General features: G+C 34.5%; 1 protein-coding gene across 3 annotated transcripts in view; it reads left to right on the top strand.

The window, feature by feature from the left end:
• The window catches only part of Pign (phosphatidylinositol glycan anchor biosynthesis, class N), an 84,934-nt gene that overhangs the window by 36,298 nt on the left and 23,375 nt on the right, over positions 1 to 25,261 (top strand). For all 3 annotated transcript variants that reach the window (XR_001175166.1, XM_013018869.1, XM_013018870.1), the window contains 9 exons: positions 74 to 152; positions 2,240 to 2,422; positions 7,530 to 7,669; positions 9,893 to 9,992; positions 10,093 to 10,185; positions 11,388 to 11,479; positions 14,450 to 14,558; positions 17,775 to 17,883; positions 20,566 to 20,668. Coding sequence is in view for 2 of the 3 variants with exons in the window: in XM_013018869.1 (XP_012874323.1) it covers positions 74 to 152; positions 2,240 to 2,422; positions 7,530 to 7,669; positions 9,893 to 9,992; positions 10,093 to 10,185; positions 11,388 to 11,479; positions 14,450 to 14,558; positions 17,775 to 17,883; positions 20,566 to 20,668 (1,008 nt within the window). In the remaining variant the exon portion in view is untranslated. The remainder of the gene's footprint in view (positions 1 to 73; positions 153 to 2,239; positions 2,423 to 7,529; positions 7,670 to 9,892; positions 9,993 to 10,092; positions 10,186 to 11,387; positions 11,480 to 14,449; positions 14,559 to 17,774; positions 17,884 to 20,565; positions 20,669 to 25,261) is intronic.

Below are 25,261 nucleotides of genomic sequence, written 5' to 3'. Positions count from 1 at the left end.
ATAAATAAAACACAAGAAAGATATAATTGAAATGAGTATACTCCGTAAACCTATGTACTTTTTTCTTTTGTAGGTTACTCTCAGAGTCTGAACAACTGAACATTTTAAGAAAAGCAAGATCTTTTATGAAGCAGAAGCAGTTTGCAGAAGTGGTAAATGCATAGGCCTTATGGACGTGAATTGCTGGTTATCTTTTTGGAGTGAGGGAAAAATAAGGTGTAGCAATAGGAATCTTGCTAGGCCTATTAGGGAGCTTTCTGGAGTTGCTGCTTAAGCATGTACCTACATACTTCTATATTTCTCATAATAGCATGAGTAGATTTTTCTGTGTTAGTATTAGACATGAACTTTCATAACTGAAAAAAAATGAATCTCAAGTTAGTCACCCTGTTATGTATAATATTTATTATTATTATTATTTTGTTGGTCATGGGCTTGAACTCTGGGCTTGAGAGCTGTCCCTTAGCTCTTCAGCACAAGGCTAGCGCTCTACCACTTGAGCTACAGCGCCACTTCCGGTTTTCTGGTGGTTTATTGGAGATAAGAGTTTCACGGACTTTCCTGCCCAGTCTGGCTTTGAACCGTGATCTTCAGATCTCAGCCTCCTGAGTAGCTAGGATTACAGGTGTGAGCCACCAGCACCCAGCTATATATAATATTTTAAAGTACTACATTTAATATTTATCCCACCTGAGTTAGCAGTTTCTTAATATCTGTGAATATTTTGCTGGGGTACACTAGAGATTAGTACTGAAAAATTTTGTTCTTGGACTTTGTTTTTAAGATGTAATCTTTTCCTTTATAAACTAGTAGAATCAGATTGCCCATTTCAAAATGTCCTTTCTCTGATCAGAAACTAAAAGTAATGTCAGTATCTCATGATGGTAGACACAAGGAGTTAATATTAGATTTTTTAAAATGTGTCTTAATCCAAGTTAATGAATAAAGCTATAGGCTGGTTTAAATAAATAGATCATAACACTGTAAAAAAATTATCTCTTCAGAAGTCTAATGGCTCAGAACTTTGATCCTTCCAACTGCCACCTCACTGTGTTTTTCATCTATCAGTTTTTTCAGTCATTCATTCATTCACAGTATGGGGGATCTCATATGGTAGGCTTATTTACCTACCTCTTAGCTTTATCCCCAACCCCAGTCCTTTTCTCTTTTTCCCTAGCCCTCTTTTCTCTTCTCCTTCTCCTCCTCTTCCTCCTCCTCCTCCTTCTTCTCCTCTTCCTCCTGCTCCTCTTCCTCCTCCTTCTCTACAGCTCCTCCCCCTCCCCCCTCTCCTCTCCCCTCCTCCTCCCTCCTGTCCTCTCTCCCCTCTCTCCTCTCTCCTCTCCCTTTCCCTTTCCTCCCCTCCACTCCCCTCCTCTTTGTTTTCCTTCTAATTTGGTTCTGGAGATTGAATTCAGGTCTCCTGCACTTGCTAGTAGAAAAGCACTTTTTTGGTTTGGGATTTTTTTTTAGATAGTGTGTTCTAACTTTTGCCTGACTGGCCTTGAACTGTGATGATCCTCTTGTCTCCATCTCCTGAATAACTGATTTGTTTTATTTTTGAGGAAGGGTCATGCTAAGTTGCCCAAGCTGGCTTCAGCCTTCAGATTTTGCCTTCTTACTAGCTAGTATTCCAAATGTGTTTTACCAAGGCCACCTTAGAATTCTGCTTTCATTTTCCAAGATGCCAACTCATGTATTCCTAATGTTGATTTTTTATTATGTTTTTAAAATACTAAATTAACCTTCTCTAAAGCATTAAGCTATTTTACTGATGTTCTAGAGTCGATGTAATTAAACTGAGAAAGTAAAACATGCATGTGTGCGTGTGTGTGCGTGTGCGCGCGCGCGTGTGTGTGTGTGTGTGTGTGTGTGTAGTTATACCCACACACAAAGGAATTTCCATCATTTGGGATGTTGTATTAGAGAATATTAATATCTATTATGTATCATCTGAAGATCAATTTTTGAAAAATGAACTAATTTAAAATATCAGATATATCATAAGCATATTACATTAAAATGCCTTTCCTTGTCAAGATTAAAGAGGGTTTTTTTTTGTTTAATCTTGGCATGAAAATCTTCATAGTATTAGAATCTATTCTTAGATCCCTGTGTAAAATTACTCTAATTTCTAATTCATTACAAGGGTTTGGCTTTTAGGAACTTTTACAATTTTCCTGCCTTTGAATTTTTGTGTGTGTGTATTTTCCATGTGCAACTTATATATTTTTCTTCATAGGTATACCTTTGCAAGAAGCTGATTGATTGTGCGCTGAAAGGACTGTCATATTATCACACTTACGACAGATTCTTTTTGGGCATCAGTGTTGTCATTGGTTTTGTGGGATGGATATCCTATGCTTCTTTGTTGATCATCAAGTCTCATTCCAACTTTATAAGAGATGTTAGTAAACCAGTTAAGGTAGGTTCAGAGAATATAATGAAGATTTAGATAGTGATATAAAAATATGTGGTGAGTTCACAGAATGTACAACTCATTTCTATTAAGCTAACTATCTTTCCTTTTTCTGTTACCTCAATTTATTTAGTAAATAAGAAGATAGGTTAATTAATTGACTTTGACACTTGACTAGGAAGATATGTAAATAATTTAAATTCTCCTATAAGCTTAATGATTTTTTTTGTTCCTTTTTTTTTTTTTTTTTTGGTTGCTTGTGGGGCCTGAACTCTGGGCCTGGGTGCTGTCCCTCAGCTCTTGAGCTCAAAGCTAGCACTCTACCACTTGAGCCACAGTGCCACTTCCGGCTTTTTCTGCTTATGTGGTGCTAAGGAATTGAACCCAGGGCCTCCTGCATGCAAGGCAAGCACTCTAAAACTGAGCCACCTTCTCAGCTCCAGGAATTGAACCCAGGGCCTCCTGCATGCAAGGCAAGCACTCTAAAACTGAGCCACCTTCTCAGCTCCTTTTGTTCTTTTTTTAGATAACTATTTATCATGATGTGAGTATTCCACATACTTAAAGTACAGGTAATTATAAAAGCACATCAAAGCAATATATTTAACTTTATCTGATAATAAGTTTAAAGCCTAGAAAAATGATAAAAAAATCATTTGCTTAAAATGTTTCTCTTTACATAATGTATGTACTTTTCTGGAATTATTATTCTTTCAACTTCAATTTCTCAAAATATAAACTTTCAGCACATTTGATTTATCCTTATTTTAAGAATGTATCTGTGCTTTCAATGAAAATAATTCAAAACTTATCTAAACAGGAAATAGAATAGTACATATGTGGGCTTACTTCTTTAGAACATTACTCTTTTAGAAGATATTACTAAACATCACTTACCAAGAAAAGTATGCTATTTCAATTTCCTTTGCTTCATTCTCACTAATGATTATTGCTAAATCCAAATCCTTTTAAAAGTAATATGTTCTGGTGGTATACTTCTAGTAATAATAGTCTATAAGAATATCTACTAGTTTTTCCAATTTTACATTTATTTTTCTAAACTGGAGGGGAGAACGTTAGTGTTTAATTTTAATATTTTATAATGCTTTAATACATCTTAAATAATTCTCTCATGTAAGTTCAGTTATTTAAATGTAATTGAATTTGGCTATAATAGGAAATATTTTTATACATGGTAGAAAATAACACAGAAATGACTATTTTAGAAATAGATATATCTAAGCAATCTAATGAATACTTGAAATATACAGACTCACAAAGTGCTGGAAGCAAGCATTATAACTTTTGTTTATAAAAGTTGAAAGTAGCCAGGTACTGGTGGCTCATGCCTGTAATCCTAGCTGCTCAGAATGCTGAGATCTGAGGGTCCTTGTTTGAAGCCAACCTAAGCAGGAATGCCTATGAGACTCTTATCTCAAATTAACCAGCACAAAATCGGAAGTAGCACTGTGGCTCAAAGTGGTAGAACACTAGCCTCGAGCACAAAAGCTCTGGCACAGCACCCAGGCCCTAAGTTCAAGTCCAACAACCAACAACAAACAAAGTTGAAACTGAAGGTAAGGGTATTAATTCACTGAACCAATCAATGAGGATGGAGGAACTAACACTGAAATCTGTAACCAAAAATTGCTTTTTCAAAATGTTTGTCTTTAGTTTATTGAGAAAGGTATTATGATATTTTTAGAAGGATAGAGCATTAAGAGAACAAATCTTTTTTATCTATTATTCTGATAATATAGAGAATATTTGAGTAAACAATACAGTGCTGGATACTTTACAGAGAAATACGAAGTTGAGATTTTATCCTCAAGTATCTTAGAATTTAAATAAAGTAAGAGATGTACACACACAGCCACCTTTTTAGATATTGATCATTGTGTCTATATTACAAATGATAATATGTAGGTTTTGGAGACTGTATAAAGATTATCATATTTTAAATAAAGTAGAAGTCAGCTGAGCATCATGGTACATGACTGTAATTCCAACTATTGGGAAACAGGCAGGAAGATCTCAAGTTCAAGGCCATTTATACCTTATCTCAAAAACCAACTATAATCAAAAGGTCTGGGAATGTAGCTCACACAATAGAATGATTACCTGACATCTGTGAGGCCCTGGCATCAATTCCCAATAATAAAAAAAAATAGGACTCACTTTAGCTCAGACAATTACAGGCAAACACAAGTCTTGATGAAAGTTTAGCAGTTGGATTGTAGGGTAAGGATAAGAACTAAAGTAGATTGAATGATACAGAGAGAACGTGACAAATATACTACCATGTTCAGAGAATAAGATACCTTAATTGAGACACACTGTTTTGGGAGTGTCCTGTGACATTATCCTGTTAAGTTTAAAGTTAGCCAACCTTTAGTGATTACAGTTCTCATGATATGAATAGAATTTAGGCTTAGCGAGATTACAGGTCTTCTTCAAGAATGTACAGATTCAAAATGACAGAATTTATATTGGTTAATACAAATTCTTGCCTTTTCTATTTTATGCTGCCTTTAAGAGAAATTTGGATGGAATGTAGAGAATTTGTTCAAGGAAGTGATAACATATAATACTGACAGTATAGACTAGAAAAAAGTAAACAAAGGCCTCAAATACTGGTATTTGTACTTCAGTGATAAATTGGTGTATCAGTTGGGGCTCAACCAGAGAAACAGAGCTTGAAGTTAGGAGCTGAAGCTGCACTTAATGATCACATTTCTTCAGGGAACTTCAATTCTACTTCTAAAGCTGATGGAATCAGGCCCACTCAGACTATCTAGGATTATCTTCGACATACTTAAAGTCAACTAAATAGGACTAGAGCAGGATAAATGCAGGATATATGCATGTATGGAAATGTCACAGTGAAACCTATTAATGTTTACAATTAAGATGTTGATAATTATAAAATAGTGAAAAAACAGTTACCTAACTATGAACTTATTTGCATCTCTAAGATACTTTTGCAGTACTACCTAGATTAGTATTTGAAATTGGAGACAGTAGCCAGACAACTTCACACATAAAACTGACCATTATAGTTGAGGTCATTTAAATTATTTTGGATCCTTTGGTCTGTCTATAAAAATATTCTGATTCCTTTTCAGTGAGAATTTTCAGTGGGAATTTACACAACTCATCAGTTTCTAGGAAAAACAATAGTCCATCGTCTACAGCATTAACTGAAGGGGTCTTAGAAAGCAGTTAGATGATAGTAATACAGTTGCAATGCATATACTAGAATGTACAATGGTTACAACTGATATGTGTGGACTATTCTCATAAGTTATTTCCACAATAGAATATTAAAGGTGGGTCAAGTAGCCCAATAGAAAAAAAAGAAAGAATAGTATGTGGATACTGAGCAGAGAGGTAACAGGTCTCTGGGAAGAGCCATGGGAGTACTGAGGGCCTATAAAGGAGGAAAAGATGAGATTGCAACAAATATTATTGTCTGTTCACCACATAAGGAAACAGCATCAGACCTGCTAACTGAGTTAGTCCATTGACAAGCAAAAAGAATGGCAGTGTCAGAATTTAGGTTTGATTCCAAGGCTTATGTCGCTCTATTGTCCTCTAGAATCTAGATGTCTTTTTAATTTATTACTATTACAGGTATGTTCAATGACTAGTTCTTTCCTTGAAATGTAGTTTTCCATAGCTTCCCTTTTTTGAATTCTATTTAATTTTGGTATATGCATGGCTGCTGCTTTGTTCTTGCTAGTTCAGATGTCTTTTGCTTTGCAACTAAATTTTCAGATTTTTGTCAGTGCTTACTCTGTTAAGTATCACTTGCTCCTTATTACGCTCCCTATTACTTAATAGAAATAAAAATATAAGATATAAAATCCTCAAATCAAGTAGTGTGTGACTTAATAAATACATAGTTTGTTATCATCACTTGTTTTTGTTTTTTTTGGGGGGGAGGAGGGAGAGAGAGTCAATTTAAGATTAAGTATGAAATGTTTCCTACTATTAAAGTATTTTCTGTTTTATTGCCTTAGTAGGAATAGCTCAAACTACTGCATTTCTTTGTGTTCTAGTTTCCTGTAAATAAGTGTCATTTCTAGTGTGGATTGTGACATGTATCAAAGATAGATGATTACACCATATTGCACTTACTCAAGAAAATCCAAGTGGCTTTTTTTCAGGTACTCTTACATCCTTCATTTCTTACCACTTCACTATTTTCAAGACAACATAAACTCTTACAATTAACATCTATCTACCTTACCTACCTTCTTCCAGAAGGAGGTTCTTAATTCTTACCTTGTTTACCTTGGCTACAAAGCAAGGGAAAACGTAAACATGGAATGGAAGCAAAAGAGCTCCACATTGCCTTTGGTTCCCCTCCCCCCCCCCCACTTTTCAGGTATGCTTAACCTTTTCTAGAATACTATATACCCGTTTCTAGCTCCTATTTAATACCCTAGAACTCTTGTTCTTAATAGCACCACTTCTCTATAAATCTGTCTTTTTCACAGTTGTTGGAATATCCATTCCTGACTCTTACAGTACCATTATACTTGGCCTAAAGCATCCATGAATCTAGTCTATGGAAGCTGTCACTCACCACTTACACTGAAGAATGCTCTTGGTTGGCAGGTTGTTGGAAGAGTAGCCATGACTGAATAAACCTACTGTGGTTGGGCCATGGAGGAAAGACACTGTAGGCTGCATTCCAAATTGGAATTTAAACAGAAGCATTGTTCCGAATGAAGGTTAAATCCTAGAGTTTTATTATGGATTAAATAAACTTTTGTGTACTAGCCAGAGAACTCAGTTAAAAAAATTGCAGATAAGAAGAAATATATTCGGTGTTCTGAAAAACCACTTGCAAATAAACTTGAGGACTATCATCACTTTTAAGCCAAAATTGCCTAATTGTAACAATAATTCCAGTCTATCCAGCTTATTCTTCAGTAAGATGCTTCTCAAATGCTAGATTTTTCTTCTTAAATACAATTCTTTGATTAATCATCTAGTTGTAGAACCTTTGAAGGAAGTAATCTTTTCTACATTTTATAAAATCTCTTTGGAACATGTCAGTTCCCATGGTTTGAAAGTGTTTTTCAATGTTTCATTTGATTTTCAGAAACCAAACCACCTCCTGGCAAGTAGTTTTGTAGCTATTGGAGTTTTGGTGATATTTTTCCTGCTGATTCAAGCCTGTCCCTGGACTTACTACGTATATTGTTTATTGCCAGTGCCAATATGGTATGCAGTTCTAAGGGAGTAAGTAACACATCCTTTTTCCTTGTTTCTTACTTCATCAACAGTTAATTCTGTGTTTAAATTCATTACATTTTTGTACCATAAGTCATCAAAAATATAATCAAATTTCCAGGCCCCTCACTTCATTGCTAACTGATAAATGGTATGTATTAATTATCCTTTTGCCATTTTACTTTTCCCTTTTATCTTCATCTTTTATTATACTGAGGTAACAGTGCCCTTATTTTCTTCTTGGTGTATCTTTAATTAATAATATCTAGAATGAAAGTAACTTGATTAATACTGATTGTAATATGCCATGAGTACCTTATATTTGAATTTATTTTATCATGTCAGATCCAGACTGTCTCTTGTTTTATTTTGTCCTTATTAGCCATCATGTAAAGCTAGATAAATGAAACTGTAATTAAATCAAACACAGTAACGTATTCTGACAGAGATTAGCACATATTATTCAAGTACTACAAATGGTTCTTCTACCTTTAAGTACTTCCTCATAAATTTGTGTTAACATAAATTCTAGTCATTTTAGAAAGCCTCAAAAATAGGTGGACAAGCAAGTTTTAGGGATTTTTAAGGGCATCATCAAGATTGGTTCACAATATGGCTGTGTTGGACATGCCTGTAACCCCAGCAGTAATGCAGTAGGATCTAGAGTTCTGAGATAGCTTGTGTTATATAAAGAAAAAAGAAAAGAAAAGAAATATCCTCTCTACCTGATTTATGTAACTTAACCTCTCTTTACATTGCCTTTATAATAACAATAAAATTTTTTAAAAAGAAAAAAAGGGGATGGACTAACATTGTACATATCCTATTAAAAGTGAAGGCTTAAAGTTATCAAAATGTTAAATACATCAAAAGACAAATAATACTAAAAATATTTAAAATCCTAGCTATTTTTATATAAGGCAAAAAGATACTGACCAAAGAACATACTGTTACTTCTTCTTTGAAAGTAATAGAGTTGTTAGATATGCTTATTCAGATATTTTCCTAATATTATTTTCTTTAGCTTTACAACTTTTAAAAGGTTTATCCTTATAGAAAATCCCATTCTACTATAGAATTCCTCCTATATTATTAAATATCCTAATTATGAAATAAATTTAATTTTTAGGGAAGATATAATTTTGAAAATATGTTGTATTCCATATTCACCTTTCTTGTAGAAAAATGTCCTCAAAGTGTTTGTGCAGAGTCATCTCTTGTTCTTCACTCACTCTTGAAAACTAAAGAAGCATTCTGCTTTTAACTAGTCTTAGCTTTTCTTTCCTACATGGCACCTTAATAATTTGATGACATTCTGCAGCCACTGTTTCAACTAGAAAATAAGGTCATAAACTAAATGATACTGACCTTTTATAATTGCCTACTTAATGCACTACAAATGCTAAACTTTTTCTTTCCAATGATGAAATGTAAAAAGTACTCAAGTATGTAATACATTTTTGATGGTTATAAATTTGCAATTACAATTAGTATACAATTAATGACATTCTAGATTGGGTTTGGAAAAGGTTATTTAGCTCAGTTAAAAAGTGAAATTGAGCCTGGCATGGTAGCTCATGCCCATAATCTTAGTGTGAAGCAGGTAGAGGCAGGAGGCTTGTGAATTTAAGGTCGGCCTGAGAACTTAAGGAGATCCTGTTTCAAAATAAAATTTCATTAAAAAATGAAGTCTAAGGATGCAGGCCATTGGTAGAACACTTGCTTGGACATGCACAGAACCCTGGGTTCAATTTCCAGTACTGGAAAAGAAAAAGTGAAATTAAAATATCTCTGCCTGAATTAGAAAAAGAAACTTTAGTTTCATTAAGATGGTTGAGATTTTAATATAAACTTACCCTAGGGATATTTACATTTTTTTTCTAGTTTGCATGTATTTGTATTACATTTTATTTCTGATTTTATATCTGTGATTTATGTACCTGTGTTTAAACTGAGATCAAATAAGAGTCACACATTGTCATTGATGTTTGTAAAAACTAAACTGTGTAATCATTTCTAATTAATTCAAATTACATTTTTCCTCAAATATTTCTATATTCTGAACAAAATCAATAGTAGAGCCCTTCAAAGAAATCTATTAATTTATCTTAGTTTTAAAGTAACCTATGAATTAAACAATCCCTAATTTTAAGCTTTGTCAAAGTTTTTACTTTTTGCTCTTTTTAAATTCAATTCCTAGTATAGTGTTTTATGGATTATTTCTTATGACAGATTTCAAGTTATTCAAGACCTTGTTACATCACTGCTAACTTTTCCTCTGAGCCAGTTGGTTGGGTACTTGTTCATCTTTACCTTGGGAATCGAAGTGTTAGTAAGTAATTTACGAGATTAGAACATTGGCAGATGTCTTTCATGTATATGTAACTTACATTAAATGATCTCAATTCTCATTTTTTGGAACTCATTATTAGGTTCTCAGTTTTTTCCACCGCTATATGCTTACAGCAGGACTCACTGCATTTGCAACTTGGCCATTTTTCACTCATCTGTGGACTAGAGCAAAGGTATGTGCTTATTTTGACATAGTATACTTTAGTAATTACTTTGTTCTGATATGTGTTTAGCTCACAGGACAGCCTGGTCCTTTTTAGTCAAGCACCAGCACATCTTGCTCTATTAAGGCCATTCTTATGTTTACATTTTGTTGGAGGTTTGTGGGTTATTTTTGTTTGTTTGTTTGTTTTTGTTTTTTGTCTGTCATGGGACTTGAACTCTGGGCCTGGGCACCGTCTCTAAGCTCTTCAGCTCAAGGCGAGCACTCCACCACTTGAGCTACAGTGCCACTCCCGGTTTTCTGGTGGTTAATTGGACTTTCCTGCCCGGGCTGGCTTTGCACCATGATCCTCAGATCTCAGCTTCCTGAGTAACTAGGATTACAGGCCTGAGCCACTGGTGCCCCGCCATTTAGGTATTTTTTGATGGAAATATCTGGAAGATAAAAATGTCTTGTTTCTGTCCAAGAATTTACAAAAACTAGGCTGGATGTTGATGATTGGTTCCTGCAATCCTAACTACTCAGGAGCCTGAGGTATGAGAATTTCAGTTTAAAGCCAGCTAAACAGAAAAGTCCATGAGACCCTTATCTCTAATTAACCACCAAAAAGCTAAAGTGGAGTTGTAGTTCAAGTAGTAGAGTGCCACCCTTGAGTGATAAAGCTAAGGGACAGCACCTAAGCCCTGAGTTCAAGCCCCAGTACCAGCATAGAAAAAAGTATTTACAAAAAACCAACTCCAGTACATAGATTACTGATCATATTTGTCTTAACTAATTATAAAAAGATTTTACTTATTTTCCTTCTGGACTCATTCTAGTTTTCTTACAGATGTCATCATCAATAAATGGTATAATGTGAACTGAATGATATTTTTATTTTGAAATATCAGCCCCATATTTATTTGTTCTATTTGCTACTTGTAGACCCAATACTACTTATGTTTTCACTTTTTTCAGCTCAGTTTTTTATTTGAAATAGGAATAGTAAGTCGAGGTAATTGAAAATTAAATGAGATAATGCTCCTGTTATACCTAATACACCACCTAGTACAAAACAAGTCCTTCATAAATATTAACCATATTAGTTAAAAAATAAACAGCTGTATGATTTTATATTTTTTTTGTTAGTATCATAGTCGCATAGTCTATGTAACACTAAAAACAAATACCTGTACTATATTTTTCTAAACATATTTTCCTCCTTGATTTTAGATTACCTCCTTTTGTTGGACTTTCTTCTCTTTGCTTCTGGCAGTGTTCCCGCTGATGCCTGTTGTAGGTCGAAAGCCCGATATATCTCTAGTGTATGTATAATCTTTTCTTTCCTTTACACTACAAATTTTTCTGAATCAATGCTATGAATTTTAGTCTGATGATAATTACAATTTTAAGATCATATGAACAGACAGTTAATGCTCTGAGAGTCATTAGATCCCCTTGGAGATGCTTCCAAGTCTCCACAATGAAATTATCTTTAAATTTCATATGAAAAATGTCCCATCATCCAAACAAAAAGGTCTCTTTCTTTGCCTTTGTGCACATCCACATCAACATATCTTCTAAAAACAATGGAAGTTTTTCCCATTCTAATTATCATACAAAGATCTCCCTGGGAGGAAACCCTTTATCTTGATAAGTTTTCCGTTTTTTAATCATTGAAATTATGTGAAAATTCTTCTGTATACCTTTACTTAAATTTCTCCTCAACATGACCTACACAAATATGTAAAATAATTGGTTGTCTTTGCTTTTAACTATACTTTTTGGATTAGTGTTGAGTAATCTAATAGCCATGTGTGTGTTTGTGTACGTTTGTGTATGTGTCTGTATACATTGCAAGCTAAATGGTTATTATTTTACTTAACATTTCCTTTCTTATTTTTTTAGTATGTAGTCATGTTTGTGACTTTTGGGGTTTTGGTACTGAGGCTTGAACTCAGAATCTTGTTCTTTCACTTGATTTTTTTTCACTCAAGGCTGGCACTCTACCACTTAAAACATATCTCCACTTTTGAGTTTTTGCTGTTTAATTGGCCTCCTGAGTAGCTAGGATTATTATATGAACCACAGTACTCACCTTTGTTCCATGAGCATTTGAAAGTCATAACCTTAACCTTTTGTAGATAAGAGCATACCTTTTTTTTTTTTTTTCCCCTTTTGGCTGATCCTGGAGCTTGAATTCAGGGCCTGAGTGCTGTTCCTGAGCTTCTTTTGTTCAAGACAAGTGCTCTACCACTAGAGCCACAGTCACTTCTGGCTTTCTTGAGTAGTTTATTGGAGATAAGAATATCGCAGACTTTCCTGCCCAGCTGGCTTTGATCCACAATCCTCAGATCTCAGACGCCTGAGTAGCTAGGGATTACAGGGGTGACCCACCAGCGCCCACAGCACCATGCATATCTCTTTTTAAACAGGAATAGATGCTGAATATTTTTAGGTATTTGTTAGTTTAAGAAGTCTTACGTATTTTCTCTTATTTGTTGAGGAAAACCAACATGCAATATATCAGAAATTATACAAAGAAGTCAACGTCTTATCAGAGCCTAATATTTGTTTAAATTCTAAGACTATCCTAGCTAAGTTGTACTTTCAAAGTGTTGGCAAGTCAAAACCTTGTGAACCTATCATAAACATGAATAGTATGTGAGAAAATAAATTCAATTTTTTTCATTTATTTCTACAAATTGCTCTGTGAGCTCTTGTGTTGTTTCTGTAAAGCTGTTCTAGTTCCTTTTATCAGCCACTGCATATCAGTCCTTCTCAAGCAATATTCACCCTGTTGAGCAGAATTTATCATGTACTAAAAGAAAAGGAAATTGTATAGTCTCCATTGAAATTTACTACTTGCATAATCTATTAAAGAGATGAAGGCAGGAAGCAGATCAACCAGTTAAAATATGACAAATCCAGTTCTTGCTTTCTCTTGATACTTAATTTAAATTGCTCCTTGACTAAATTTAGGTTGGTTTCCTACTATCTCTGTTTGTTAATTGATTTTGATTCCTGGCTTGTGAAGAACTTTGATCATACATGACCATTTTTTCTAAGTTTTAATGTCACCCATATTCAATATATTCATACTTTTCCCCCAATAACTCTTAGAATTTTGTGGGGGGAGTCAGGCACAGGGCTTGAACTCTGGGCTTGGGCGCTGTCCCTGCGCTCTTCAGTTCAAGGCGAGGGCTCTACCACGTAAGCCACAACGTCACTTCCAGTTTTCTAGTGGTTTATTGGTGATAAGAGTCTCACAGACTTTTGTGCCCCGGCTGGCTTTGAAACGCAATCCTCAGATCTCAGCCTCCTGAGTAGCTAGGATTACAGGCATGAGCCACCGTTGCCCGGCTTTAGATTTTTTTTAATCATAGACAGAATTTTTTAAAATCATAGACAAAAAACATTTTCCTGGGGACTCCATCTTTGTATTGTCTTTAGATATTTAGTCCTACTTTTTCTCTTTTTGCTTTTATTTGCTTGTGGGGTTTTTGTTTTTGACACAGTGTGTAGCAGTATAGCTCAGGCTTGCCTTTAATTGATGATCCTCTTGCCTCAGGTTCTTGAGTGTACCACCATGCTCGGCTGTTTTGCTTTTTATTTCTATGAACCACCATCTTGCCTCTCAGTTGTGTTCTATTTACATTCTAGATTTGATCTTGAACATACTTTCATTTGTGTTATTCAGAGATTTAGGAGATAGGCAATACTTCCAGCCGTAGTTGCCTTTGACTACAGGAACCATTGTGTACTTGGGATTCTTGAAAAGCCCCATCTGCTAGTTCATTACAGCACGAAATGAATATATAATAATGACATCACCTACATAACACCTTTCTGACCACTGTCCTTTAGTTAGGGCAGCTGATGAAAAGCACAAGGTCAGTTGCTATTGGTTCTACTAGAAGTTAAATGTGTATAATTTTTTATGAGTAGTCATAAAATGCAAATTATGCTGATACTGTATTTATTTAACTATATATTGTAGTATGTAAACTTACCCCTATTAGGCTAAGAAATATGGTAGCATATGTAAACATTTTTTAAATTTAAATAAGGAAATAAAGATAGTAGAATTTTGTGAATAGTTACAAATAGTCCCTTTCCTGAAGTGTCTTTATCCTAAGATTCTTACTCATTATTATATTCCTATATCTATTTTGCTTCTTCATCTTGGTTAAAGAATTACTCAGAGGTTTAAATTAGATTAAAACATCTCATGTTTTCATGCTTACAGCATATATCAAGCAGATTTTTGAATTATGAATTATATTTTGCAACAGAATGAGTGCCGGCTTGCTGGTTCTTCTACTATCCCTATTTGTTGTAATATCTCTCATAAAAAGAAAAACTAATTTGGTAGAAGAAGAGCTCTTGGTGTATCTGTTACAGGTCAGTTGCATATATTCAGTATTATATTGTACTAGTGATCTTGTAAAATGTATCTTACAGTTTATTTGTTTGTTTGTTTATTTTGTGGGGTGGTACTTTGGGTTTGAACTCAGGGCCTCATAATTACAGCTAGGGTTCTACCACTTGAGCCATACCACAGCCTTTAGTTATGTCCTTATGGTGCCATGTGTTCATATCATTCAGTATCTGCTAGCTGAGAAGAAATTTTTCTCTTTAAAATAGTACACAGAAATAAGTTCTTGGGCTGGGAATGTGGTTTAGAGGTCGAGTGCTTGCCTAGCATGCATGAAGCCCTAGGTTCTTTTCCTCAGTACCACATACACAGAAAAAGCCAGAAGTGATGCTGTAGTGCTAGTCTTGAGCAAAAAAGTCCCAGAACTGTCAGAATAAAAGAGAGAGAGAGAAAGAGAGAGAGAGAAAGAAAGAAGAAAGGAAAGAAAGAAAAAAGAAAAGAGAAAGAAAGAAAGACATTTGCTAAAAGGAATTAAATAACAAAAAGGTCAAGAAGTAGCTGAAATATGCCTAGAGAATAGAGGTTTCAGATATGTAAGAGGCCTCTGTGTTCATCCAGGGGTGTTGAAAACGGCTTCCTCTGACTGGGAATCTGTATTATCCTCACTCAAAAGGCAAGCTTGTTTGAAGTGAAAGTGCTAGGTTGTGTTTATATGAAGAACAGCCAGTTAAGACTTCAAATGATCTCCTAGAAGAAGGTGAACTTGAATTTGGCTAGTGGCTTAGGTGCAGTAAATAGTTCTCTGAACATGAAGTTTCACAATTTTGAGTTATTCTGCAAATTGAATAATTTTTAGTAATTTGACTTCAGTTTGTTTTTAATCTATGAGTAAAAATAATATTTAATGGGGTTGTAAGAAGTAGAGATTATATTATGTAATATTTTGTAAAGTACCATTTTTTTGTAGATAAGATGGGAAACTACTTTTTTTCTTAGATGAATAAATAACCACATCTAAAACATTGACAAAGAAAAAATATCTCGAGTCTTCTTAAATAATTTTCCCAGAACAAAGCTGTAATAATAAACAATGTTTCCAAAACAGTTTGAAACAATGAAAATATTTAAAAGATGACATCATCTCTTAAATTGATTCTTGTAGAACAGCAGAGAACTTATGAAAAGAAAAACAATACATTGTCAAATGTCCTGCCTCACACTTCATATTAAAGGGTACACTGGCTGGCTTTACATTAAAGACAGTAGCTTTGACAGAATTTACCTCCAATAATGAGGACTTTGACAGAAGTGGATTTTCTGACTTTCACTGGAGAGGAACAAAGAATATGATACTAGAATTCTTGCATGCTTTGTTAGAAATACCCTTGAGTGTTACATAACTCCATTATAAAGTATTTTTTTCCTCCTTGGCTTTAGTAATTTACATTAATTTCTGTACTCCCTATCATTTTTATTGATTCTGATACACATTTTTCTCATTTTAATATCTATAATTAAAATATTTCACAATTGAAAGGATTTTAGGATTGTATTGTAGCTTTATTGTAGCATTTTTTATTTTTTAATTCATTGAAATACAAGAGAATAATGTGTCTCTAAGATTTGGTAATGAGACTATTAATCTGAACTCAGAGTTTAGTTCGTTTATAATCATACTATAGTTCAAGTTTTTTAAAAATGTGACAATGCATAGTTTAGGGCTCAGGAAACATTTTTCTAAAGCCCCAGATACAGTCTCTTCCTTTTTCTTTTTTTTTTCGGTCACTAGCCCTGAGCTCCTTTTGCTCATGGCTAACACTCTACCACTTTGAGCCACAGCTCTACGTACCTATAAATACAAGTAAATCCAATGGATAGCAAAAGACAAATAATTACACTTGGACATGATGAATTAAACAGGTCTCTAAACATTCATACAGTGGTCTGGGAATGTGGCTTAGTTGTAGTGCTTGCCTAGCATGTATGAAGCCCGGGTTTTATTCCTCAGTACCACATAAACAGAAAAAGCCAGAGTGGTGCTGTGTCTCAAGTGGTAGAGTGCTAGCCTTGAGCAAAAGAAGCTCAGGGCCAGTGCCCAGGCCCAGAGTTCAAGCCCCAGGACTGGCAAAAAAAAAAAAATCACACAGAACAAAGGACAATGTTCATAGGAGAGGATCACAGGGCAGGGCTCAATAGCTATGTGCATATGATCATATAAAATAACACTGAAATGAACTTCAAGAAATGGAAACAAAAAGCTTTTTATTTTACTGTTTGTAGTTTTCCTCCCTTTAATTTATTCCCCTTTGTCACTGTTTTTGATTTCTGTTCCCTTTGTCTTTTATGTAAGTTTATCTGATTTGGGAAGGGAAGGGGAAACAAACGCTGAGGTAAAGAGTGAACCAATTCAGCAGTGTTATCACTACACACTATGCTGGAAATGAACTATATAAATTGGGGAAAAGGGAGGCAGGCAGGGAAAAACTGGGAGAAAATGAGGGGGGAGATGACACTGTTCAGAAAGAAATGTACTCATTTATGTAACTGTAACCCCTCTGTACATCACTTTTACAATAAAATTTAAATTAAAAAAACAAAGCCCAGGTAGGAAGTATTAGTTGATTGGTTATAGGGAGTCTGTTACAGATTTTCTTGCTCTGTCATTTTAGTACAAAAGGCAGAATACATAAATTAGGATGAGTAACTGTGTTTCAGTTAAAACAGTATTCATAAAAACATACCACCAGCCTACAAGTTGTAGTTTGACAAAATCTACACAAATTTATAAATATTCTCTGAAACATATTTTTGCACTTTGTATTTCTGATGCAAGATAAAATATTCAGGCCACAAAAATATGTCAGATGAATAAATTATTGTGGGGTAGGCCAGAGGTGGAAGGTACTAATCTAAACCATTTATACTAAAGTATATACATTTTGCTCTTTTGGTTTCCATAATTTAAGAAACGTTAAACATTTATAACAAATAGTTTTAAATGGAAATAGTGTAATGATGTATGCCAAAACGTCTTTGAAAGTATAAAATGCTTTATGTTATGCTTCTAAAGGACTTTTACATAGTACAGGAGTGATAACTCAGCCTAGGACACACAATTAGAACTGGTCCAATTTTAGTACAATTTCATTCAGATACTGGTTGTTCTCAGCACTTCCTATGCTAAGCTAACATAGTCTTTCACTACCTTCTCTCTTACTGTCCTGTTTTGTTTCTGTTTTCAGATGCTGAGCATAGTGCTTTCCATGTATGTTGTATACAGCACCCATAGTAGTCTATTCAAGAAACAAGGACTACCTCTTCCAAATCAGATTGTGAGTTGGGCAATATTAGGTAAGCAATCCCTTGAACTAAATGGGCTAACTTTATATCAAGCTAGTTATTAAATGATCCAGTTATATCTGAATTCTTGTTATTGAAAGAAACAACTTTGTTGTAGAAAAACAGTAACCAGCTATATTCCTATCTCATATATTTATGATCTGATAACATGACTGTATACTTACTAACATCTGGCAAAAATCCAGAGTTCTGAAAGAGAATATTTAATGAAGACAATCTTAATTTTCATGTCAATTTATAAATTCTCAGAAATGGCTACATTTCATGTTTCCTTTGCTGAAAATAACATTAACTAGTCAACATGACACATTCTAAAAAATTGTGTTCTATGTTGTAGCACTGTTTTCTTCCCTATGATTAACAAGGGCAAACCAAATCTTTACTCTTCTAGAATTTATATTCTGCTTGGGCAGAGGGTAGGTATTCTATGCAGTGTTGTATGTGATGATGTCTCATGATATGTTTTAAAATCCACAGAAAACCTGAAAGTCAGGAATAGGAGATATAGTATTACAGGGAAGTCTTTGGCTATACCATGTAATTTCACAAATACACTATCATAGAACTCACATCAGCAGATAAACAATACACGTAGATAATAAATTAGGCTTCGGTAGGCAGCCAGCTTCTCTCACTACAGTGCAGCCTTACTCAATTTCTTGGTGTTCTTACCTGTCTCGTAATAAGCCAAAAAGACAAAGGTTATACAGAATATCAGACTTTGTCAGTATGTCATTATAATCTCATATTTAAACTTATAGAAAAGCTGAAAACTAGAACATTATACTCCTTATGTTATCCTTCATTGGTTTATTGTTAGATACATGTATTCAGTACATTTTATTTATTTTTTTAGTTAATCTAGTAATGACCTTTATGGCATTTTTTTTCCTTCCCCTGTGTTTTATTTTTTATTTTTTGAGACAAGGTCTTACCATGTAGCCTCAGTCTTCCAATGCTGGGATTACAGGCCTACACCACCACACCTGGCCTTTCTTTATCTTTTATGACATTGATATTTTTTAAATAAAGAGTACTTCTGCACATAAACTTACATAATTTGAATTTGTCTGATGTTTCCTTTCAATTAAATTGAGGTTTTGCCATATTTGCTAGAATAGTGTGTAAATATGTCCTTCTTAAGGTCAGATCTAGATGCATATAATCTCTTACTGATGATAAAATAAATTATTTTACAGAATAGATCTTATTTTAACTGACTCTTAAAATAAGCCCAGGCATACAAATCCTTGGGACTCTTATCTGTAATCTTTAAGAAGTAGAGATGTGCCTCAGGTGGTAAGAGCAACAGCTTAGAGTGAAAAAGCTAAGTAAGAGCTCAAGCCCTGAGTTCAAGCCCCCGTGCCTTGTACACATACACAAAAAAATATTTGCCAGGTGCCAGTGGCTCATGCTAAGAAGGCTGAAATCTGAGTCCTGTAATTCGAAGCTAGCCTAGGCAGGGAAGTTTGTGAGACTTATCTCCAATTAACCCCTAAAAACTGGAAGTCGAGCTTAGCTCAAGTGATAGAGTACTACTCGAGCATAAGAGCTCAGGGACAGCACCCAGGTCCTGGGTTCAAGCTCCATGAATGTTATTTCCTCCAGTTAGAATACATATCAGATGATGATACCATTATTATTGGAATTAACTCACATTTGAAAAAGCCAAAAGCTGCTCATCAAAGGATGTCAGAAATATAACTTGCATATAACTTGCAAGAACTTATCATTGAATGAAGTTATCTTTAGGTTTAACTTACGAGATATTGATTAATAATAAGCTAATAGTTTCAGCAGCTAAGCAGTGTGTGTCAGACATTGTGCTAAGGGAGCATTTTTTAGGTGAAATTGTTTTAAAACATACAGTAACTTTTTAATGTTATGCCAGATGGGTAATGGATAATCATCTGCTTCAGTGAGTTAACAAACTTATCCCACAATTAAAACAGTGAGTTATTCAGCAGGATTTCATCCCAAGTCTCTGTCCTCTGGAGTCCTTGGGTAATTAGAAGTTCATTCTATACTTTGTCTTTCCCAAATAAAGACAGGAGGAACTTATGTTTGCTGTCCTTTGCCCCTTTCATTTGTCTTGCCTCCATTAAGACGGTCACTTTTCTTACCTTGTCAAGAAACATTACTTCTCTCATTAAGGATGACTCTTTATATAAACTTTCATGCATGGGAAGTCATTTTATTCTCTTTTCAATTTTCTCAGTTGACATACTTCAAGTATACACGCATGCTTTCTGATGGGAGACCTTGAAGAAGGAGAAAATTAGAAAAAAATAGGTTTGCTAGGGAATAAATTGTCTTTGCACTGAGATATAAATGCCTAATTAAGAGACAAGTTGCTGAATCTTAAGTAATATATTTTATTTCATTAGAAAATAATAAATTATTCATTTGGGACAACATGAGTACAGTGATCTAGTCTGAATAATAATTGAGAAAATCAGAGTTATTTAAAGCAAAACATTGCCAAAACAAAACAATTAAACACAATGGGAAATTAAAAATGTGAAATTTCTACTTTCTTAGAGAAATCATTAGGTCACATATACATGTTAAAAGTCACACAAATGCCACAAATGACAACAGTATTTTGGGCTCCTGAACTAACATGGTGTATGTCTCCTGGGGTGACAGATGATGTACTTTGCTTTATTACAGCCTCCTCCTTTGTTGTGCCTCTGCTGAGCTCCACAGCTCTCATTCAGAGACTGTGTAGCATACTTCTTTCCTTGATGGCTACCTACCTACTTCTAAGCACAGGGTAAACTTTTTTTACTTTAATTTTATCGTAGCAAGTTTTAAATGCTATAATGGTCATTTTTGCTATTAGTATTTAAGCTCTGGAAATGACAAGCATTTTTGAATATAGAAGGATAAATAATAAATATGGAAGGATAAGTTATAAATATTTTCTACTCTATGTGAACCCTATGTGACTTGCTTAATAATCTTCTAGTTTTTGTTCTCTTACCAATTTCAGACTATTTGCCTATTTGGTCTTGCTGTTTAATGAAGTTTCCAAATTTTAATTTTGAATGTTAGAAAGTTCTGATGGATTATGGAGGAATTTTAAGTCTCAAAGGATGACAGAAGGATTTTGATTTTTCTTGAGTTTTCCATTCCCTTTCTACTACCAACTAAACTTGAGGCCTCCTACTAACTAGATGGACACTGTGCACTTGAGTCACGCCTTCGGCCCTATTCATAGATTTTAAATTATGCTATAGGAACAGAGGTATAACTCAGTAATTACGAGTGCTTCCCTAACATGTATAAGGCCCTGGGTTCAGTCCCTAGTGTTACAAAAAGAAAAAAAAAAGTATGCTTCAATTTACTCATTCTTATTTAAATATAATATTTATTTATATTTATATATTACATGTATTACAATCCAAATATTCCTTTGATTGAAGGAACTGGAGAATATTTTCCCAAAAGTTAATGCAATCATTTTTACTTAAAATTAAAATTTTCTCATCAAATGAAAAAAAAAACAAAGGGGCTGGAGACATGACTCAGTGGTAGAGTGTCTGCCTAGCAAGGGCAAAGCCTGAGTTCAAACCCTAGTACCACAAAAACAAGAGCTAAACAAAGCAGTTTGATTTTGACATGGATTCTGAAGCATACTTTAGAATTGGTGAGGATAGTTATATACTCTACCTATTTACTTGGGAAGAAAGAATTGTTCATTTGGTTCTAAATTTTGTTTAATTCATTCTTAAATCCTTATAAGGATGAAAAATGTTTATAACAAAAATAATGAATTGAACAGAAAAATAAACACTACTGGTAGTTCACTCAGTATCTTGATCCAAATTAGATTACATGTAGTGATTCACTATGGTGCTATCACCATTGCACTTTACATGACCTTGTAAGGCCATCTGGGGCCCAAGACTTGGATTCATTCCTTGGAAAATTTATTTGTCCTGATTCAAGATATTCTTGCAGTTGCTTCATAGTAGACTCTAGCATTCTCAGTGACCTAAACTCAAGTAGTTCTTCTAAACTCCAAAAACAGGAAATGCTCCTTTAGGGGCTCTAAACCTCTTCATACCAAATTTCCTCATATTTACTGTCTTCCCTTCTTCCTATCTAACCAGCCACAACTGTGATGATACAATATGAGCATCATGGACATTTTCACTGGTTGCCTAATAGAAGATTTTAAGATAGCTTGATTTGAGATTTACAACTTTGAACTTTAAATAAAACAGTGGGTGAGCATCCAGTTCTTACTCAGCAGTGATAAACACGTAAACTCTTCATGTTTTCCTCTTTATTGTTAAGACTATCAAACATTCATGTTATATTATCATCCATCAAAGCAAAAATAGATTAAGATATGTACAAGTTTTTAGTCTATATATGACAGCAGAAGGCAAAATCACTTCTATTCCAACCCAACATCTGGGGTGACACGTGAATTTTATTAAGACATCGCACCCAGAAAATAACTTAAATATATGCCAGGCACCAATGGCTTATGGCTATAATCCTAGCTACTCAGGTGGCTGAGATCTGAGAATCAAGGTTCAAAGTTAGCCCAGGCTAACCCAGAAGTGCTACTGTGGCTTAAGTGATAGAGTGTCAACCTTGAGCAAAAAGGGTGAAATAGAGCTTCCAGGTCCTGAAACCATGCCCCAGTACTGACAAGAAAATAAGGGAGAAAGAGAGAGAAAAATATTTTAAAAGGTAGAGAAACGCATGCTAACTTCTACACAGTCACTTAATAATGAAAAAGCCCTTTTTTTGACTCCTACATTTTAAAGCAATAAACAAATTCAAAGGAATGTCTAGTAGATTAAAAAATATATATTAACACCAAAAATATTGTTTTATAATATACAGTGAGTTAATCCTGTAACTTACCTTGAGAATTAGTATTATAGTGTTTTAAACTGTCAAGTTAGTGATTGTGAGAAGACATATTATCATAAGCACATTTATCTCATTTTTAAGAAAATCTAAAAAGTGAAAGTTCCTGTCTGAAATCAGAATAGTAATGCCGAGTGTGACCATGTTAATGAATGCCTTAAAAGATATAATTATTCAACATCAGAGCCTATATTTAGTCTATATTTAGCTTTTAAAAGGATATCTTGAAATAGTACTGTGTAATCAGTTACATTAGTACAGTTTCTGGTGTCATAACAGTTTCTAAAGCATTACTCACCTGTTATGGTTCAGCATAACTATTTTGTATAACTGAAGGTTTCTCTATGTAATTTAGTGAGTAGACAGACATATAAGATATTTACAATGAATGTTGCTACAAATATAGTAATTAGTAATCCTAAAGTCTAACTATATGGCCTTGATTTAATGAATAAAAATTCATTTTTAATTAGCTTTCAACTATTTGTGTGCAAATGGAAGCTATTGTAGTACATGAAAATAATTTGTCCTCTTAAGTTGTTAAGCATTTCCCTCTGGAATTATGTTTAGGTTATTTGTTTACTTAGCTGAATGCCATTCAAGCCCTAACAGGTTACACACAGAATAAACCGGTAGATCTTGATTCAGTAGGGTCATTACACACTCTTCAAGCTTATGATAGCTTATTGATATTTTAGGTCATTTAGATTTGTAAGTTTTATACAACATACAGATTCTTAAGAGATAAAGTCCCACAGGAAGATTGTTTTGATCTGATTTATCATTTATGTTTTGCCAAAAAAAATGACAGCATATGTTTTATATATATATATATATAAATGTTGTACAGAGGAGTTATAGTTACATGAGTAGGGTAATGAGTACATTTCGTAGTGAGCATTGTTACCTCCTCCTTTGTTTTTCCTTCACCATTACTTCCCTCCGCAACTCCTCCTGCTCCCACCTCCACCCCAACATTGTAAAGTTCGTTTTCAACATAGTGTCCTGTACATCCTGTTGTCGCAGTGGGTCAGCCTGCATCCCCATTTAAGCGTTCTGCAATATCCCTTCCCCTCCCCAGATTACAAAAATGTATATACAAGATGCAGAACAGCGGCATCAAATCCAGTGAAAACAGGTTATACAGTGGGAGAAAACATACAAAAGAAAGAAAAGAATCACATAGTGCATTGTAAGTACATTAAAAACACTAGCAAGAAAGAAAAAAACACTAGAAAGAACAGCGCTGGAGGAATATCAATTCCAAATTTGAAACTCTACTACAAAGCCATAGTAATAAAAACAGCTTGGTACTGGCACAAGAGCAGATCTGAGGACGAATGGAATATGACTGAAGACCCAGAAATGAACCCACAGACCTATAGACACCTAATCTTTGGCATGGGAGCTAAAGAAATAGAATGGAAGTAAAACAGCCTCTTCAGTAAATGGTGCTGACAAAATTGGTTAAACACTTGTAGAAAACTAAAGCTAGATCCTTATATATCACCCTGCACCAGAATCAACTCCAAATGGATCAAAGACCTCAAAATACAAGCAGACTCCATGAAAACATTACAGGAAGGAATAAGAGAAATTCTACTGCTCCTTGGCACAGGCCGAAGTTTTCTTAATAGAGTCCCAGAAGCACAACAAATTAAAGAAAGATTGGACAAATGACATTGCATAAAGCTGCAGAGCTTCTGGAAGGCAAAGGACATAGCTAGCAAGATTAATAGAAAGCCCATGGACTGGGAGAAAATCTTCACCAGCTATACAACAGACAAGGGTCTCATATCGAAAATAAACTTAGAACTCAAAAAACTAAATCCCCCAACAACAAATACTCAAAGAAATAACTGCCTGATTAAGAAATGGGCTAAAGACTTAAAGAGGGACTTCTCTGAAGAGGAAATAAGAATGGCTAATAGACACATGAAGAAATGCTCAACTTCTCTAGCCATAAAAGAAATGCAAATCAAGACAAAGTTGAGATTACACCTCACCCCAGTTAGAATGTCTATAATCAAGAAATGTAGTAACAACAGATGCTGGAGGGGATGTGGCCAAAAGGGAGCCCTACTACATTGTTGGTGGGAGTGTAAACTTGTTCAATCACTCTGGAAAGCCGTATGGAGGTTCCTCAGAAGACTCCACATAAAGCTAGCTCCCTTATGACCCAGCAATCCCACTTTTGGGCATTTACCCAAGTGATCACAAACAAGATCATACCAAAGCTACCAGCACAACCATGTTTATCACAGCATACCTAAAATATGGAACCAGCCCTGATACCCCTCAGTACCCCTCAGTAGATGAATGGATCAAGAAAATGTGAGATACACACACACACACACACACACACACACACACACACACAATGGAATTCTGTGCCTCCATCAAAAAGAATGATATTGCCCCATTTGTTAGGAAATTGACAGACTTGGAAAAAATTATATTAAGTGAAGTAAGCCAG

The sequence above is a fragment of the Dipodomys ordii genome, unplaced genomic scaffold, assembly GCF_000151885.1.
Source record: "Dipodomys ordii isolate 6190 unplaced genomic scaffold, Dord_2.0 Scaffold43, whole genome shotgun sequence".
In the NCBI taxonomy this organism is placed as follows: Eukaryota; Metazoa; Chordata; class Mammalia; order Rodentia; family Heteromyidae; genus Dipodomys; species Dipodomys ordii.
Note: the sequence above shows the minus strand (reverse complement) of the source record. Positions and strands in the feature narration are given on the sequence as shown.